The sequence below is a fragment of the Cervus elaphus genome, chromosome 10, assembly GCF_910594005.1.
Source record: "Cervus elaphus chromosome 10, mCerEla1.1, whole genome shotgun sequence".
In the NCBI taxonomy this organism is placed as follows: Eukaryota; Metazoa; Chordata; class Mammalia; order Artiodactyla; family Cervidae; genus Cervus; species Cervus elaphus.
In genome coordinates, this window is record NC_057824.1 from 31,589,012 (window position 1) to 31,607,160 (window position 18,149).

The 18,149-nt window shown below is 43.4% G+C and overlaps 1 protein-coding gene across 1 annotated transcript in view; it reads left to right on the forward strand.

Moving 5' to 3' along the window:
* Positions 1-18,149, forward strand: part of IQCK (IQ motif containing K) — a 149,321-nt gene that overhangs the window by 9,165 nt on the left and 122,007 nt on the right. The window contains exons 3-5 of the mRNA XM_043915523.1: positions 5,034-5,098; positions 7,454-7,583; positions 8,323-8,420. Of these exons, the coding sequence (XP_043771458.1) occupies positions 5,034-5,098; positions 7,454-7,583; positions 8,323-8,420 (293 nt within the window). The remainder of the gene's footprint in view (positions 1-5,033; positions 5,099-7,453; positions 7,584-8,322; positions 8,421-18,149) is intronic.

The following is an 18,149-nucleotide window of genomic DNA, read 5'->3' on the forward strand; positions in this document are numbered from 1 at the left end:
GTTCCATTCCTCTGAGCCTTTGCACAAGCTCTGCCTCTCACTGGACAATCTCTGCCTCTATCTTCATCTTTTAAGACTCAAGCCCAAGTGACCTCTCTTCTGGAAAGCCTTCTATTCTTCACACTGATTTTGAAGCCTCTTCTTGGTGCTTCCCGAGTGCAGCCCTCTATAGCATTGCTTTCACACCTCGTAACCGCTGAGTCTTACCATCCATCCCCTCACCAAACAAGCTCATCTCCCCCTTCGTCTGTCCCTCCAGCGCCTTGCACAGCCCCTCACCACAGTGTATGCTAGCCAAGTGTTCACTGGATTCACTTCCAGCCTCCACCTTCCTGGTTCATCCATTTCCAGTAGGCCACTGTTGGGGAACGTTGCATTTTAATGGCTGTTTCAGTTAGAAACATGTTCAGCTGCAAATCGCAGAAAGCCCCACCAATAGTGGCCTGAGCAGTAAAGACATTTCATTACCTCACGTCCCTGGAGCATGGCGGAGTGGGGAGCAGGTTCCAATTTGAGCGCAAGGGTTCTGCTCCACCAACAGGATTAGAGGCTGTTTCTGCTCTGCCTCTTGGCATAATGTTGCCTTTGTTGTGTAAAATAAACATCTACCTTTACTTGTTCTTGGATTACTGTTTGTTTAACAGACGTGTAACATCAAATTCCCCTAACCAATTTCAGGTTCCCCCTGCTATCTAAAAGTAGAGAGTTCCTATGCAACCTTTCAGAAGCCAAAATGGCATAAAGTGAAGAAGCAGTTGTACTTTAGGACATATCTTGCTAAAGGATGCATAAAATAAATCGAGATAAAGCACAGTGTTCACAGAGAATTCAAAGCTATGGTGGCTTGATGCTGAGTTGTTCAGTGTAGGCCCAGGGAAGGAGCATGGCATCACCGACCCAATGGACGTGAGTTTGGGTAAACTCCCGGAGTTGGTGGTGAACAGGGAGGCCTGGCGTGCTGCAGTTCATGGGGTCACAGAGTTGGACATGACGGAGTGACTGAACTGAACTGAACTGAACTGAACTCTACTGCTTGGGGTACACGCTTCCTCTACAACAGTTCACTGCACAACAAACTGAATGTTCTTTTTCATTTTTCATCTTTTCTCATAAAAACAACAACGCTTTTTGGACTAATTTTGGTTAGTGAACACAGGTAGGTCTTTCGTCAAAGTGAAGTGCTTAAAGCAAACTTTCGAAAACAGAGACCTGGAATCCAGTTTACAAGCTTAAGCAACTAAAAGATTGTTAACATATATACATGTAATGCACCTGATTTTCTTAAGAATTTCTAATGCCAAACCAGCAAATTTTTCTTCAGTTCTCTGTACAAAGTTAATCAAATTCATACAAGCTTTCAATGTAAAAAGCATCAGTCTTTAATCAATTATATGTGTTTTAATTAAAATTGCAAGGTGATGGTGGTGTTAAATTCTCAAATATGCCAAATTCTCTTAAACATTACAGAGGCTTGAAATAACACATCAGATTGTCCTGAAGCTAGTTATTTTCCCATACTTCTGCAGATTCATATGCATAATCATAACTATATCTTACGTGGTTGTATGATGAAAAAGTTTGTATATTTTCCATCAAATTTCTGCTTGGGAAAAATATAAGTGGCAGATAAATAATAATTAAAGAAATAGAGATAAAAGTAAAATTACTTTTAAATATGTGTAAGATAGATTATACCTGAGAGGAACAGACAGACTTAGGAGTATGAATTATTGTAAACCTTTTGGAGGGCAATTTGGCCCAAAATTTAAATCATTTTTTCATTTGAAAGAACAATTTCACATCTAAGAGTTAATCCTACAAAAGCACCTCCTCCCTGGTAGTCCAGTGGTTAAGACTTGGCGCTTCCAATGCAGGGGCGTGTGTTTGATGCCTGGTAGGGGAACTAAGATCCCACATGCTGTGCAGAGTGGCCAACAGTTTTTCTTTAAAAAAAAAAGTATTCATTCAGCTTCATATTCTTTGGGAATATGATGGTGAGCACAAATAGACCAGGTACATCCCTGCCCCCACCCCCACAAAGAAAACCAGTCTATTAGAAGAGATACTCAATAATTTTTATAAATTTCAAATAAGAATAAGACTTGATATGAGCTTTGCAGAATAAAGACAGTATTTATCAGGTTCTATGCTTGGGTGATTTGACCTAGTCTAGGAGATCTAAAGTAAATGAATGTGAAATATGTACAAATGTTATTAAATGCATTGAAAAAGGCTTGGAGGAATCTATGCCAATTCCAACAATAGTTATGAGATGTAATGGGATTAGGTGTGATAAGACATCTCTGTGTTCTTTGGAATTTTTCTCACAATAAGCACGTATTGCTTTTGTAATCAAAGCTATAAATGTATGCTATGCTGTGCCTTGTCACTCAGCTGTATCCATCTCTTTGTGACCCCACGGACTGAAGCCAGCCAGGCTCCTCTGTCCATGGGGATTCTCCAGGCAAGAATACTGGACTGGATTGCCATGCCCTCCTCCAGGTGATCTTCCCAACCCAAGGACTGAACCTAAGTCTCCCGCATTGCAGGTGGATTCTTTGCCAACTGAGCTACCGGGAAGCCCGTAAATGTATGTGTATCTTAAATCCAAATAAACAGTTTTTACACCACATTGGTGATTCTCAACATGTTGGGGGATGACAGTGAATTTACATTTTTTGGTTGAGAGGAAAAAATAAAGTGGTAGAACTAGAGCTACTGTGGTGGGCAGAATTCTCAGATGGTCCCCAAGATTCCTGCCCCTAGTGCACATACTTCCCAGTTGTCCAAGCAGATACTAACCCAGGGATTGGTGTCAAAGGATTTTCTAGATCTGTTTTAAGTGTATAATCTATTGACATTATCTTTTTTTTTTCCTAAATTGAATCTGTAGTTTTGTTTTTGGCTGCACCACGCAGCTTATGGAATCTTAGTTCCCCTGGCCAGGGATTGAACCCAGAGCCCCGGCACTGGAAGCTCAGAGTCCTCACCACTGAGCTACCAGGGAATTCCCTCAATTGACTCTAAATTGGGGAGATTATCATGGGTGGGCCTGGCTTAATCAGGTGAGTCCTTAAAAGAAGTCAGATTCAAGCAGAAGAGACTCCTGCTTGCTTTGAAGAAGCAAATAACCATGAGTGAGCTGTTGTGGCAGGGATCTGAGGGTAGCCAGCCTCTAGAAGCTGAGAGCAGTTTTCATAACAACCCCCCCCAAAAAAAGGGAACTTCAGACCTACATCCACAAGAAACTGAATCCCACCAACCGTCAGTGAACTTGGAAGAGGACTGCAGCTGTCAGATGAGATCACATGGCTCACACCCTGGTTTCAACCTGATGAAACCCTGACCCTCGGGAAGCGTGAGATAAGAAATCTGCGTTGTTTCAAGTTGCTAAGTTTGTGGTAGTTTGTTACACAGCACTAGAAACCTGTTAAGTTGCTAATAACCTGGGTCCTGATGTACTTGTCCCCAATCTGATACCTAAGAGTTAAAAAAAAAAAAAGTTGAGAATTGCTCTACTACCTGATAAGGAACTAGACGATGGGATAAAATTTGCCTCCAGTACAACTGCATCAGTTCCCTCTTACCTAGAAATTTTGTTTTCCCTCATCACTACAAAGCAACTATGCGATTGCTTTGAAACACTGACCTTTCCAGAAATATTTTACCATCTTCCCCTTAGGGGTGTAACTAATATGGCCATGGGCATTTTCTGTTTCTCTCAGCAATAGCTGTCATAGAACTTGTGCGGAATGTTCTTTGCATTGAGCTCCGCAGCAGGTTAACTGTGATCAGTCTTGAAACCTGGCAACCGTTCTCCATCTCACTGCATGTTAGAATCAGCTGACGACTTTAAGAATACTGATTTTCTGATTCATGCCTCAGACCTATTGGAATAAAAATTTCTGGGGTTGGGCCAAAATATTGGCATTTTCAAAGAGCTACCAGGTGATTCTAATGTACAGCAAAGATGGAAACTTACTGGAGCTTAAGTAGGACTGCTCCAACTTTAGTTTCATTACATATATATGTATCCATATTACATATATTATTGTATGTATACATATTATATTTATACATTATATGTATTATATGTATATTATATGTATACATATATGTATATATTATATGTATATCACATGTATTATAATTTTATTGTATATGTATTATGTATGTGTATATATTATATGTATACATATATATAATTATATATATAATTTTTATTTTATAATATATATAATTTTTATTTATTTTTGGCTGTGCTGGGTCTTCGTCGTTACCTGAGGGCTTTCTCTACTTGCAGTGAGCAGGGGCTACTCCCCAGTTGCAGTTGCACGGGCTCTAGGGCACAAACTTAATCATTGTGGCCCAGGGGCTTAGTTGCCTCAAGGTGTGTGGAATCCTCCCAGATCAGGGATGGAACCTCTCTCTCCTGCCCCTGGCAGGCAGATTCTTTACCACTGAGCCTTCAGGGAAGCCCCTTAGCTGCGTTTTTAACTCCCCAGGAATGCTGATGCTGCTGGTCTGTGGGCAGTGTTTTGACTAGCAAAGGTTTATGGGATTGCTTTTCTAGCCATGTGCGCCGATCTGGCAACCAACTTCACACCCATCCCCAGGACTGCCTGAGATGGCTCATCTTGCCTCTGTCTCTTTTATTCTGCCCTCCTACACACAACATTCTCGTCTTCCTTTTCTTCCCTCTCCTTCCTGTGTGCCGTTGGTGTCTTCCCTGAGCCATGCTCTTCATTTTCTTCCTCTTTTATCCCTGTCATTAACATAATTTGGGGGGCAAAATCTAAATCTACCTGCTTAGGAAGAGTCTCAAACTCTTGCATAAAGCCTAGACAGATGCAAGAGAAGAATCATCTCTCACCCATTTAAATAAACACCCTGTTTGTTGTTTTTTTCACTTTTGTAAACCACTAACCAAAATAAAATTTAAGAATATTTTATTCAGAGGAAAGGGAATTACATCAAGCTGTAATGAAGTATGGAATTGAGGGCCTTTTGTTTTTTCCCTCCACTCCCTGCAGAGTATGAAGCTGAGCTTCCTCCCTTTCCTGAAGGATATAAAGTCAAACAAGACGCTGTGGTTACTGTGAGTATCACCCGGGGCCCCAACCTAACTGAAAGGTTCTAACTGGAGAACAGCACTGACAACTGGTGAGCATCAGTGTCATGGATCGGGAAGTGGGGGAAGGAAAGGCCCTGGAACCAGAACCAGAACTGGCCAGTCCCACCCCTGCTGCTTAAAGGACATCACACAACCACTCTGAGTCTCAGTTTCTGTAAATGGAGCAGGTCACCCTTGACTGACTCACAGGGCCTCTGTAGGGTTCAAGTGAGATCCTAGAAGAGGAGGACCTTTCCAGTGAATTCAGTGTCGCTTTCATGTTGGGGACAGTTTTGCAGATGGAGCAGATTTCTTTTTGCATAGCTGGGTGGGCTAAGACTGTACTAAGGAAGAGAGAGGGCCAAGGACAGGGCTTCAGAAAGGGAGGCCCTAAGGCAATATTGATGCTTCCCTTGTAGCTCAGTCGGTAAAGAATCTGCCTGCAGTGCAGGAGACCCAGGTTCGATCCCTGGGTTGGGAAGATCCCCTGGAGAAGGAAATGGCAACCCACTCCAGTATCCTTGCCTGGAAAATCTCATGGACAGAGGAGCTTCGTGGGCTGCAGTCCATGGGGTCGCAAAGAGTCGGGCATGACTGAGCGACTAACACTTACTTACTTAAGGCAATGTACCTGGGAATAAAATAGGTCTTAATGGAGTTTAAAATAAAAAGGTAAGGCTCTGAGGGATGAGCAGTGTCACTGGAATGGGTCCAAAACCTAAGTCTCTAGACTTCTGGTATCTCACTGCAGCTGCCCCTGTTAGAGATTCTGTGTCTAAGAACTTCCATGGCCTATGATTTTTCCTTTTTCCTAGCATCCTGTTCTTGCTTTATGGATGCAGTGCTTTTTCAAGTTTCTCCGCAGATACTAATTGCAGTTCTCTTCCCTGAATTATTTGTGTCTCTTCGGGGTCAGTTACTCTTTTTAGATCTTGATCTTTGTCTTTTATGCTGTTGATGTTCCTCACCTATGTAGAAAGTTCTGATTTTTTTATTCAAAATTTAAAATGCAGGCCTTAGTGGATTTTTCTACAAAGCAGGTGTGGTTTTTTTTCTCCTGCCATACATGTAGGTTTGTTTTCTGGATGGGTCACTTCTATGAATAGAAACACTGGGAGCTCATGGCGGGTGATTGTCCTCTGGAGGACTTTTCTTCAGGGTTGGCAGGCAGGGAGTCCCTATTTGGGTACTGAGCTGGGAGCCTCCAAATCAATGTTGAGGTTTGTGTTTTTGTTTATCTTTTGACTGCCAACCTGGCACCCTGAGTAGTTGTACTCTTTCCCAGGCTGTTTGTTTAATTTGTTTACAAAAGATTCATTGGAAAGGAAGGAGAGCAAGATACATCGGGCTGCTGAGAATGTAGCTTTATGTATGCTGATGGGGGCAGGAGGAGGGGTGACTGGGTAGCCGGCCAAGGAAACCCCAGCTGGATTTTCATGTAACCTCGCCTGTATATTGTTTTCTTTATCATCTACACACTCTGTGGAATTGAATCTCTGAGCACTGAAGCCCTTGTGAATTCCAGTGGGAACCTGGACACTTGCCTTCTGAGGGCAGTTTCCTCCTGTGGATTCTGAGCTGCCACTCCTCTCTATTATCTGACAACAGGCTTTATCCTGCTTCTTTTGGAAATGTTTGAAGATCTCTCACCCACTGACAGCCCTCCTATTCTTTCTTGTTGTTTAGTTGCTAAGTCATGTCCGACTCTCAGCAACCCCATGGACTGCACCACACCAGGCGCCTCTGTCCACCGTCTTCCAGAGTTTGATCAAACTTGTGTCCATCGGGTTAATGATGCCATCCAACCATCTCATTCTCTGTCACCCCTTTCTCCTCCTGCCTTCAATCTTTCCCAGCATCAGGGTCTTTCCCAATGAGTCAATTCTTCGCATCAGATGGCCGAAGTATTGGAGCTTCAGCTTCAGCATCAGTCCTTCCAATGAAGATTTGGATTGATTTCCTTTAGGATTGACTGATTTGATCTCCTTGCAGTCCAAGGGACTCTCAGGAGTCTTCTCCAGCACCACAACTTGAAAGCATCAATTCTTCGTCACTCAGCCTTCTTTATGGTCCATACATGACTACTGGAAAAACCATAGCTTTGACTAGACAGACCTTTGTCAGAAAAGTGATGTTTCTGCTCTTTTGTTCTTTGCTAGGGGTTTATTTCTTGATTGTCATTTATAGGTGTCTTGGGAGAGAAGAGAGAGAAAAATTTGTGCTCAGTATACCCCCTCGAATCTAAAGTCTGACACAGAATTTTATTCTTTGTTAGATTATAAAAGAAACTGCAATTATTTAAACATTATGAACTGATTCTCTCCCGCATCACCACCCCAGGTGTCGCCGTTGGAGGAAACGGTTTTCCACGGCTTCAACGCAGAACACCTTTATCCAGATCCTCGTTTAACCATGGTCTCACAAGCATCCTGTTCTCAAGTGAAACGGGAAACAGTTGACCCAAAAACATGTACGTAAGGAAGTGAGATCTCAGGTCTATGGTTTGGGACTTGTAACTTTGCGAAATCATGGGGTGGGGACCGGGTGGACAGATAGAACTGAGGGAGACCACGTGATAAGAAAGAATGTGTGCTTGTTTTAACTAAAGTGTCCTTTATTCCACTGATGTATCGCTAAGGGTGAAATGTATTAGTAATAAAGATGATCAATAACAAGCACACCTAGGTTCTACATTAAATACAAAGGGGGAAACGTACGGAGTAAAAGAAAATATCACGCTGTCTTGCTTGGTGTCCTCGTCTTCCTCCCCGAGTTCCCATTCCTCGTCACCCCTGATGCCAGGCCCTCTCCTGCTGGCTTGTTCTGTTCCCTCAGCCAGTGTACTTTGGGCGTCGACAACCACCATCACCGTGCCCTGAGGATCCGAACCTCGTACCCCACCCTGTTCCCCTGTGGCCTCAGTTCCCAACACACTCCCCTTGTGTACTTCCCTCCAGCTGAGCTGGGCCCCTGGCTGTGCCTGTGACCTTGACCCCGAGTGGGACCCGGTTTCCAGCCCCACCAGACTCAGGGGGATATTTTAAGTTTCTTCAGTAAGAGAGCCCAACTCAGCAGTCTGGAGTCAAATGTAACATTTATGGTCATGTTGTTTAATGGAGAGTACCTTTTTTTGGTTCAGAAGCAAATGTTCCTCCCAGATTAACTTGGGCCATTTGGGATTTGGGATGGGAATGTTTTGTTTGTTTTAGGTTCCCCCAAAGAGTTTTTGGAAATGTTCATCTTTCCAGTGCTGCTGCCCGGAATGGCTAGCCTGCTTCACCAAGCAAAGAAAGAAAAATGTTTTGAGGTCAGTTGTTTTGTTTATTTCTAAATAATAATTCATTTTTATCAGATGGTAGCTCATTATACTATCAGGTGGTGGTTTTCAAAACAATCCCTTTGGGAGAGAAAGCCCGTGTTTTGGTCACTTACCCGGCTCCAGCCAGGACATCTAGCTGAGCACACACACGCACTGCCATCTGTCTGGCCGCCTGGCTATGGGGAGGTTTTCTGCTTTGCTTGGCCTCCCTGCCTGCCCTTCTCCTGGGCATTTGGCATCTGCCAGGTTTCTTGAGTCGCCTGCTTCTGTTAGGATGAGCCCACGTTATAGCTCTCCTCCCCTCTTATCTGGCTCTGGATTGACCTTCTCAGCTTGGGCCTCTTCCTACTCCATTTCATGCCAAATGCCATGAATGTACTTGCTTCTTGCCTTGCTTCCCCTCCCCGGCACACAGCGAGTTCTCGGTGACCAGTCATCACACTGTAGCTAGCTATCCGTATGAATCAAGTTCCAATTCTGGCGCACCCCCATGTGAATACCCCAAAGTGAATACTTTTTTCTGCAGTGAATACTCTTTTCTGCAGTTGACAGGATACATTGGGTGTGTGTGTTTGCTGCACAGGACTAGAATTTTGGATGACCTGCACGAAGAGAGTAAAAGAACAACATTTAATGTTGATCAAGTGCTTGCTCTATGCTGGGAACTCTGCTAAGGGTTTGATCATCAGTGACTTCATTTACCTCTCTCAATAGTCCTTTGAGGTTCCTCCAATTCATATCATCTGCATATTTGCAGATGAGAAAACAGAGGAATGGAGAGATTCAGAAAGGTGATCAAGGGTGAATAGCAGAGCTAGGATTCAGATCCAGATGAAATGATTCAAAACGATGTTTTAAAATATTGGCCATAACTACAATGCAAACCCCAATCTGCTGGACAGATGTCTTTAAAGCATTCACAGTTAATATTATCGTCTGCTTCGTTGCCCTTCAGCATGAGATCTCTGTGAGAATAGGAGATATACTGTCCTGATGATTTTATATACTGAAGAGATAACATTTTCACATGCTCTAGCAAACACTCAATTTTGCTTTAGCACTGCCCCTCCTTGTCTTCATTCCTTAGCCTAATTCACTATAACCTGATCCATTCAGCATAACATTCCTTCTGACAGGCCTCACCATGACAGTTGTGTCTTTAATAGGAGACGAAATGAATTATGAGACACTGATCTGAAACCAGGCAGCGTACCTGTGAAGGAAGAGTTTAGGGCACTCTGCTGGGCCATGGTACATCATTTGAGAACCATGGATCCACATCAGGAGGCCAAAACCCCTCAGCCTGTCTTTCAGGACCCTCCACAGTTTTCCCCTCTTTCCTTCTAGCCTCATTGCTCTCTGTTCTCCTTCCTGGATGATACCCTCCATTCCAGCAGATAGAACCACTTGGAGGTTCCTGCACCAGTCCCACACTTCTGTGAATATGTTCCTTCTTCTTCTTTTTTTTAGGAAAAAAATCCTTGAGTTCTTATTCTCTGCATATTTAAGTTCTGCTTGTTTTTCCAAACTCAGTACCGTGGCTTCTCTTTCAGGCCTACTATTCCAAAACTGGAAGCAATTGAACCCAGCCCTCAGATTTCACAGTATTTCATCTATTTCTCTTCTTGTGGAAAATTAAGACATCCTTAATTAAGACATTCTTGATCCATAAATGCACTTCATTTTTTAAATGTCTGTTTCCCCAGCATTTTAAGTTCCTTGAGGACAGATATTCTCATTTATTTTTGTATCTCTATTTAGTGCCTAGTATATTCTACCTAGTACGTAGCCCCTGGTAAACATGTAGTTGGCCCTTAGTGAATGAGTGCGTGGTTGGACCTCAGGGGAGCACCTCCAAAACTATGTCCTTGACCAAAACTCAGCTCTCTTCTGCCTAGGAAGGCTATTCTCTTGGGCACATCCCTGGGGGGACAGCGTGAAGTGGGAGTGAGAGAAGACTTCCCTCCACTTTGTGGGTTTAGTCAATCGAAGAAAGCAGTGGGTGGCAAATTGCACTACCTAATCCTCATTATATATTCATTATGCAATTAACAAGTAAATCGGGCTTTGGTTTATAGTGTCGTGGCTCAGGACAGGTCTCTGGAGTCGCGGTTACCTGGTTTTGACATTTACCTCCACCTTAGCTGGCTGTACAGACTTGGGCAAGTCGTTTCCTCTTTCCAAGTCACCATCTTTTCCTGACATGTAAACGGAAGAATAGCACTTGCTCATGGTGTCACTGAACCAGGTTCATCTGCCTGATGTACGGCAAGGCAAACAGTAAGATGCCAATGTTTACAGCAGAGGAGGGGTTTCTTCACAAGGCCGCCAAGCACGGAGATGGGAGGACAAGTCTCCGATTCACCTCCCCAAAGGCAAGGGGCTTGGGATATTTATCTGTGAAGAGTATAGGGTCAGAGATATGGGGCAGGTGACTGGAGGCAGAAAAAGGGAGATTGAATTTTTACTTCTTTGATATTCGACACAGTGTAGACATTTTGCAAATACTGGATTTGATTTTCCATCCCATAATAATATTAATGCTAACATTGGGCACTTACTATGTGCTAGGCAGTGTAAGTGCTTTCCATGCATAATGTCAGTCTTAATTTTCCCTAAAGGGATTAAGAGTATTTACCTCTCTTTCACAAATAAGACTGAAATTCAGAGAGTTTAAGTCCCTTGCCTAAAATCATAGCCAGTAAATTATGGAGCCAATTTTAACCCAGACAGACTACTCACTCCAGTTTAGACTCTTAATATTTTGGCCTACTAACTTTGTTAAATGGTATTTTTAATTTCAGTAAGACCATGCTGGGCTTCCCTGGTGGCTCAGTGATAAAGAATCCACCTGCCAGGCAGGAGACTTGGGTTTGATCCCTGGGTCAGGAAGATCCACTGGAGAAGGAAATAGCAACCTACTCTAGTATTCTTGCCTGAAGAATCCTATGGACAGAGGAGCCTGGTGGGCTTTGTCCATGGGGTTGCAAAAGAATCAGACACAACTTAGTGACTAAACAAGAACAAGACAAAAGACAGTCACTGTTCTACACAGGTATATCTGAGTTATATTCTTCTTCATGGGACACATGTTCAGAAAATAGAGGTGCTAGCCTGATCTGAGGGTAGAGTCTTTGGCTCTCTGACATCACAAGGTCATTCAGTGGACACCTACGTAGGTACAGTTTTAGGGTCGGCTTGAAATGGACAAAAACTGACTCCAAATTTCTGAAAAACAGCTTGCTGCTAAGTCGCTTCAGTCGTGTCCGCCTCTGTACGACCCCATAGACGGCAGCCCACCAGGCTTCCCCGTCCCTGGGATTCTCCAGGCAAGAACACTGGAGTGGGTTGCCATTTCCTTCTCCAATGCATGAAAGTGAAAAGTGAAAGTGAAGTCACTCAGTTGTGTCCGACTCTTCGTGACCCCATGGACTGCAGCCTACCAGGCTACTCCATCCATGGGATTTTCCAGGCAAGCGTACTGGAGTGGGGTGCCATTGCCTTCTCTGAAAAACAGCTTAAGCCACTGTTATAGCAACTTGTGTGTCAGAGGCGTTATCTATAGGGTGTGGTGATGGAGTCTTCTGATATATTATCCAGGCTACATGAAGCTTGGAGGATATGCAATCTACAAAAATGATTAAGACAAGCTTGATCAGTGAAAGCAGGTTCTAAGCAAAGGAGCTTTTCACAAGTAGTTCCCTTATCTGCTCAAGACAAGCTCAAGAATTTCTATTAGTCACCAGTTTCTGTTAACCCCATGGAGCACGGTTTCAATGGGATATCATGCTGATGAAATGAGGTAGCCCATACAAAGTGCTTAGAGCAGTCCCAGGCATGTGGGAAGAACTCAGTACATGTTAACTGACTGATCATTAGTATTACTGGGCTACAGGTGCTTCCCAGGTAGGATGGGTTATACACGTTACCTGTTACCTGAGTGGGCTTGCTTGCTTCATTCCTTGGTTACCCCGAGGCCTTATTTTGCACTTGGTCCCAGCTTCCCCCAAATATCTAATTACACAAGGACTTCAAGAAGAAGGTTTATTTTGCTGGTAATTTCATAGGGAGGTGGGAAGAGGACTTTGTTGGCATCTATTAAGCAATTCTTCTTTAATCCTTTCTAAAGCCATGTCTGTTCTCTCCAGTCACTTCCTCCCACGCAAGCCTCTACAGACCCCTTGGATCCTGAACAATTCAGATCTGGCTGCGTGACCATGTCATGTCAGCCTGCTTGACCCACTCAGCAAAAAAAAGTCTAGCATTCAGCTTACCCTTCCTTCCTCGAAATGCAATTAAACCGATACTTGTAGCCTTTGGTGGGTGGGGTAGTGGAAGGGGGCTTCTCACCTCTCACCCAAACAGAGACAGAATTGTAAGGTTATATTGCTCTGGCAGAAATGCTTAGTTGTGAGACACAGGCCTAGTGAATTCAAATCTGGGAAACCCTGATCCTGCCTCATTCTCCTGGTATGCTGGTACAGACCAGTTGCCCTGACTGAACCAGAAAAAACTGCAGTGATCAGATCCCTATTTTAATTAACTTGAGAAGCTCCTCTGCTGAAGGGTCTATAAACAGAAAAAGCTGGTAAAACGAATGTCAGCAATTCATTACTGACTATCCATATTCATCCAGGTCATGGCACTATTGAATGTCAACTTCCTACCCCACCTTCCTGCAGTCTTTATGTGGAAGCTTGGTATCTCAAATAGGCAAGATGGGTGAATTGTTATTACTTCTTTCATTTGTTAATTCAAGATTTTAGAATTTCTTAATTAAATTTAATTCCCTCCCCTCCCCACCCCCGTGTCACAGAGTCTTTTGTGGGTTATTTTTGCAGGCTTAAAAATTACATTATTGCCATCTCAACATTTGTCAGATCCTAGTGGAGCTCTTCTTATCCAGATGTGCACAACAGATTTGCATTTTCTCCATTCAGCTGTTCCTCACATCCTGTCGTTGGGAATAGACGCTTAAACTGAATGATAACCAGCCTCCGGCCAGAATTACATAACCGGAGCATTCTTATCTGTCACCTACAATTGAACTTGCCTCCAAATGACTCTCAAAGAGCAGCATAATTCACTATTTATTAGGGCCATTCAAATTATATCTTGAAACAGCAGCTTACAAGTAATTGCTGATTTGTGTTTTGCCCTTAAAATGCTGAGGTCTAGTTATTTCTTCTCGCTTTCCTTATTTTCTGTTTTGTTCTATGATATTGTTTCAGCAGTGCCTGGAATATAGTTGTTGTTCAGTCGCTAAGACATGTCTGACTGTTTGCGTCCCCATGGACTGAAGCATGCCAGGCTTCCCTGTCCTTCACTATCTCCTGGAGTTTGCACAAACTCATGTCCATTGAGTCAGTGATGCCATCCAACAACCATCTCATTCTCTGTCACCCCCTTCTCCTCTCCTTAGTCTTTCCCAGTATCAGGATCTTTACCAATGAGTCAGCTCTTTGCCATCAGGCCGAAGTATTAGAGCTTCAGCTTCAGCATCTGTCCTTCCAATGAATATTCAGGGTTGATTTCCTTTAGGATTGACTGGTTTGGTTTCCTCGCTGTCCAAGGGACTCTCAGTCTTCTTCTTCAGCACCACAGTTTGAAAGCATCAATTCTCCAGTGCTCAGCCTTCTTTATGGTCCAATTCTCATATCTGTACACAACTACTGGAAAAACCATAGCTTTGAGCATACAGACCTTTGTCAGCAAAGTGATGTTTCTGCTTTTTAATATGCTTTTCTTCCAAGGAGCAAGCTTTTCTTCCAAGGAGCAAGCATCTTTTAATTTCATGGCTGCAGTCACCATCTGCAGTGATTTTGGAGCCCAGAAAGGTAGGGACTCACTAAATATTTGTGAGATATATATGAATATGTGAGCATGCTAAGTCACTTCAGTCATGTCCGACTCTGCAACTCTTTGGACTGTAGCCCAGTTCAGGCTCCTCTGTCCATGGAATTCTCTGAGCAAGACTCCTGGAGTGGGTTGCCAGGCATTCCTCTAGGGGATCTTCCCAACCTGGAGATCAAACACATATCTCTTATGTCTCCTGCTTCGGCAGGAGTGTTCTTTACCACTGTACCACTGATTCTGCAAAAGTCAGAGTCTACTTTTCAGATCGTAATTAAGTTATAGGAGCACATAGCTGTTACATGCAAGAGGTTGTTTACTAATTGTACCTGCTCTGTCTGGATTTGCCACCCATGGAGGGAGGTAGACCATGGGGAGGCTGCTGCGATCTGTCCAGTGCCCTGGAACCAGAGCTGAGTAAGGAGCAAATCCTCTAAAATTGAAGAAGCCTCATAGCCAGTAGAGAGCCAGAGTTGAAAAAGAGGCTGGAATTCAAGAATAGTAGTTTCTAGCACATTGAGGGCCAGTACTTTGTGCCAGACATTGTTCTAAGCGCTTTAGCCATGGAAGTTCATTTAATCCTCCCAGTAGTCTGCTGAAGTGGGTGCTGTTCTCGCTGTCTTACAGATGAGGGCCATGCAGCACCAGGGTTAATCAACAAACCAAGGGCACAATTAAGTAAGTGGCAGAGCCGAGATTCAAACTGGGCAGCCTGTTTCCTGGGTCTAGGAGTTTGACCCCTGCACCACACTGCCAGCCACTGTAACGGCTTCCAAAAGCAGAGGCCAGGTTCGGATCGGAAAGATGACCTGGAGGCTCTGGAGGAGGAGACTGAGGTACTAGACAGACCTGGGGCAGGCAGCTCGTGGGGCCTGTGATTAGATTTGATTAGATTGTCCTGTGAGCACCAGAACCCTTCATGGGAAACCAGAGAGAGTAAAACAGCGAAAGGGATATGGGGGTGAGAAAGAGATAGCAAGAGGGGACACCTGAAGACTGGGCCACAGAGCGTTTGGCTGATTACACACGCCTGGTGTGTAAGCTTGATAATTTTGATTTTGATTCATAATAACGCAAATTCTTTAATATATGTCATTTTAAATTTTAATTTTTAAAAATATGTACTTATTTTTATTTGGCTGTGTCGGGTCTTAACTGTGGCACGCAGAAACTTTTAACTATGGCATGCAAACTCTTAGTTGTGGCTTGTGGGATCTAGTTTCCTGATTGAACCCGGGCCCCCCTGCCCTGGGAGTGCAGAGTCTTAGCCAATGGGCCTCCAGGAAGTCTCTACAGCATTTTAGATATTATCAGTTAGGCTGACGGATTTCATAACCAAATAGTTTGCTCGTCATTAGATGTTTAAATCTTTCAAATGCTCAGAATAAGATCCAGATTACTTAATAAGCAGATATTTCTCTATTCTTTAACTTTTGGAGAACATAGTTGGGGGGGCTAAACCATAAATTTATGATTTCCATCAATTGTCTCAGCCTTAGAATCAGATGAAGACCCTGCTCATTTCATGATATGAATTTAGCAAGTGAAATAGATATCTTTAATCCTTTCCCAGATAGTTGTTTTCAACGATGTGTGAAAAGATCACACTCTTGTTATTGTTGTTGTTGTTCAGTCGTTAAGTCATGTCCCGCCTGTTGTGACCCCATGGACTGCAGCATGCCAGGCTCCTCTGTCCTTCACTATCTCCCAAAGTTTGCTCAAAGTCATGTCCATTGAGTCGATGATGCCATCTAACCATCTCAGCCTCTGCTGCCTCCTTCTCCTTTTGCCTTCAATCTTTCCCAGCATCAGGGTCTTTTTCAGTGAGTCAACTCTCCGCATCAGGTGGCCAAAGTATTGGAGCTTCAACATCAGTCCTTCTAATGAATATTCAGTGTTGATTTCCTTTAGAATTGACTCATTTAAAATTAAATCATCCATACTTTGCCAAAAGGTCATTCTAAAAGTTTAAAGTAAATATAATATTTATGTTGTTATGATTTTGTTAAAAAAAGAAAAAAAAAAGAACTGACTGGTTTGATCTCCCTGCAGTCCAAGGGACTCTCAGAGTCTTCTCCAGCACCACAGTTCAGAAGCATCAGTTCTTTGGTGCTTATCCTTCTATATGGTTCTACTCTCACATCTGTACATGAGTACTGGAAAAGCATACCTTTGACTAGCGGGACCTTTGTCAGAAAAGTGACATCTCTGCTTTTTAATATGCTGTCTAGGTTGGTCATAGCTTTCCTTCCAAGGAGCAAGCATCTTTTAATTTCATGGCTGCAGTCACCATCTGCAGTGATTTTGGAGCCCAAGAAAATAAAGTCTGTCATTGTTTCCATTGTTTCCCCATCTATTTGCCATGAAGTGATGAGACCAGATGCCATGATCTTAGTTTTTTGAATGTTGAGTTTTAAGCCAACTTTTTCACTCTCCTCTTTCACCTTCATCAAGAGGCTGTTTAGTTCCTCTTCACTTTCTGCCATTAGAGTGTTACCATCTGCATATTTGAGACTGTTTGTATTTTTCCTGGCAGTCTTGATACTAGCTTGCGATTCATCCAGCTGGGCATTTCACATGATGTGCTCTGTGTATTAGTTAAATAAACCTGGTGACAATATACAGCTTAAAAAGATCATAGAGAAAACTTAAGTGGCATCTGTAAATAAAGTCAATGAGTCTTTTAGTTTTGCTATGAAATTGGCTGGGTTCTAGCAATGGTTTTGTTCTTCAGTCACTCAGTGGTGTCTGACTCTTTGTGACTCCATGGACTGCAGCACGCCAGGCTTCCCTGTCCTTCACTATCTCTCGGAGTTTGCTCAAACTCATGTCCATTGAGTCGGCGATGCCATCCAACCATTTCATCCTCTGTATAAATGGGGCTTTATATGTTGTTAGACAAATAAACTGTGAAAGATAATGACTGGAAATGATTAGTTTGTACAAATAGCTGGTGGAAGCATATCTGTGGGCCAACAATAGATATTGTACAGGCACTTTCTGAATTTAGATAATAGTATCCAAATCTGTTAGCCAATAAGTGAAAAATCACATGTAAGTTGGGGGAGAGATGACACCTTTGGAGCCTTTGCTCCCCTATATTCTATTCCAGTGTTGCCATGGCAAGGTTGCTCTGCAGCAGCGTTATCATATAGGCCAGTGAAGAGTGTGGATTTTACTTTAAGGACATGGAAAATCCTCATGGGAAATCAACCTTGTTGGGACCCCCATCCCCTTGTCATCATATTTCATGGTGCCCTCCTTACTATTCTGAAATGAATGCTTAGTAATACTGCTTATTTATCAATTACCTGATTGATGTATTACTGACAGTAAACTACCTGAAAACCCCATAGGTTAAAAAACAAACAAAGTGATTTATTATTTCTGTGGGCTGACTGGGCAGTTCCTCTGTGGGTCTCACCTCAACTCCCTCATTGTGGTTGCTCTGAGCTGGTGTCGGGGCTGCCCTGGGAGGTCCAGGCTGCCCTCACTTACCTATCCAGAGCCTCTCTGCTGGGCCTTGACTGCGGCTTTTCAGCTCCCCTCCACATGGCTCTCATCCTCGAGGAGGCCAGACCAGCTCCTTCACAGCCTGCTGGTTTCAGGGCTGCCTTCCAAGAGGACAAAGGCTAAAGCCTAAGGCCTGGGCTCCGAAACTCCAACAATATCACTTCCACTGCATTCCACTGGGCAAAACAGCTCACAAGGCCAGCAACTCACAAAGCAACTCAGAGGTGGGAGAGAAACGGACTCCATGTAGAAGTAGCAAAGTCACATTGCTAAGGGGCATGTTCCCAGGAGGCACGATCCGTTAGGGGCCACTGTCATCATGATCTGTTCATACAGTAAATTCAAACATGT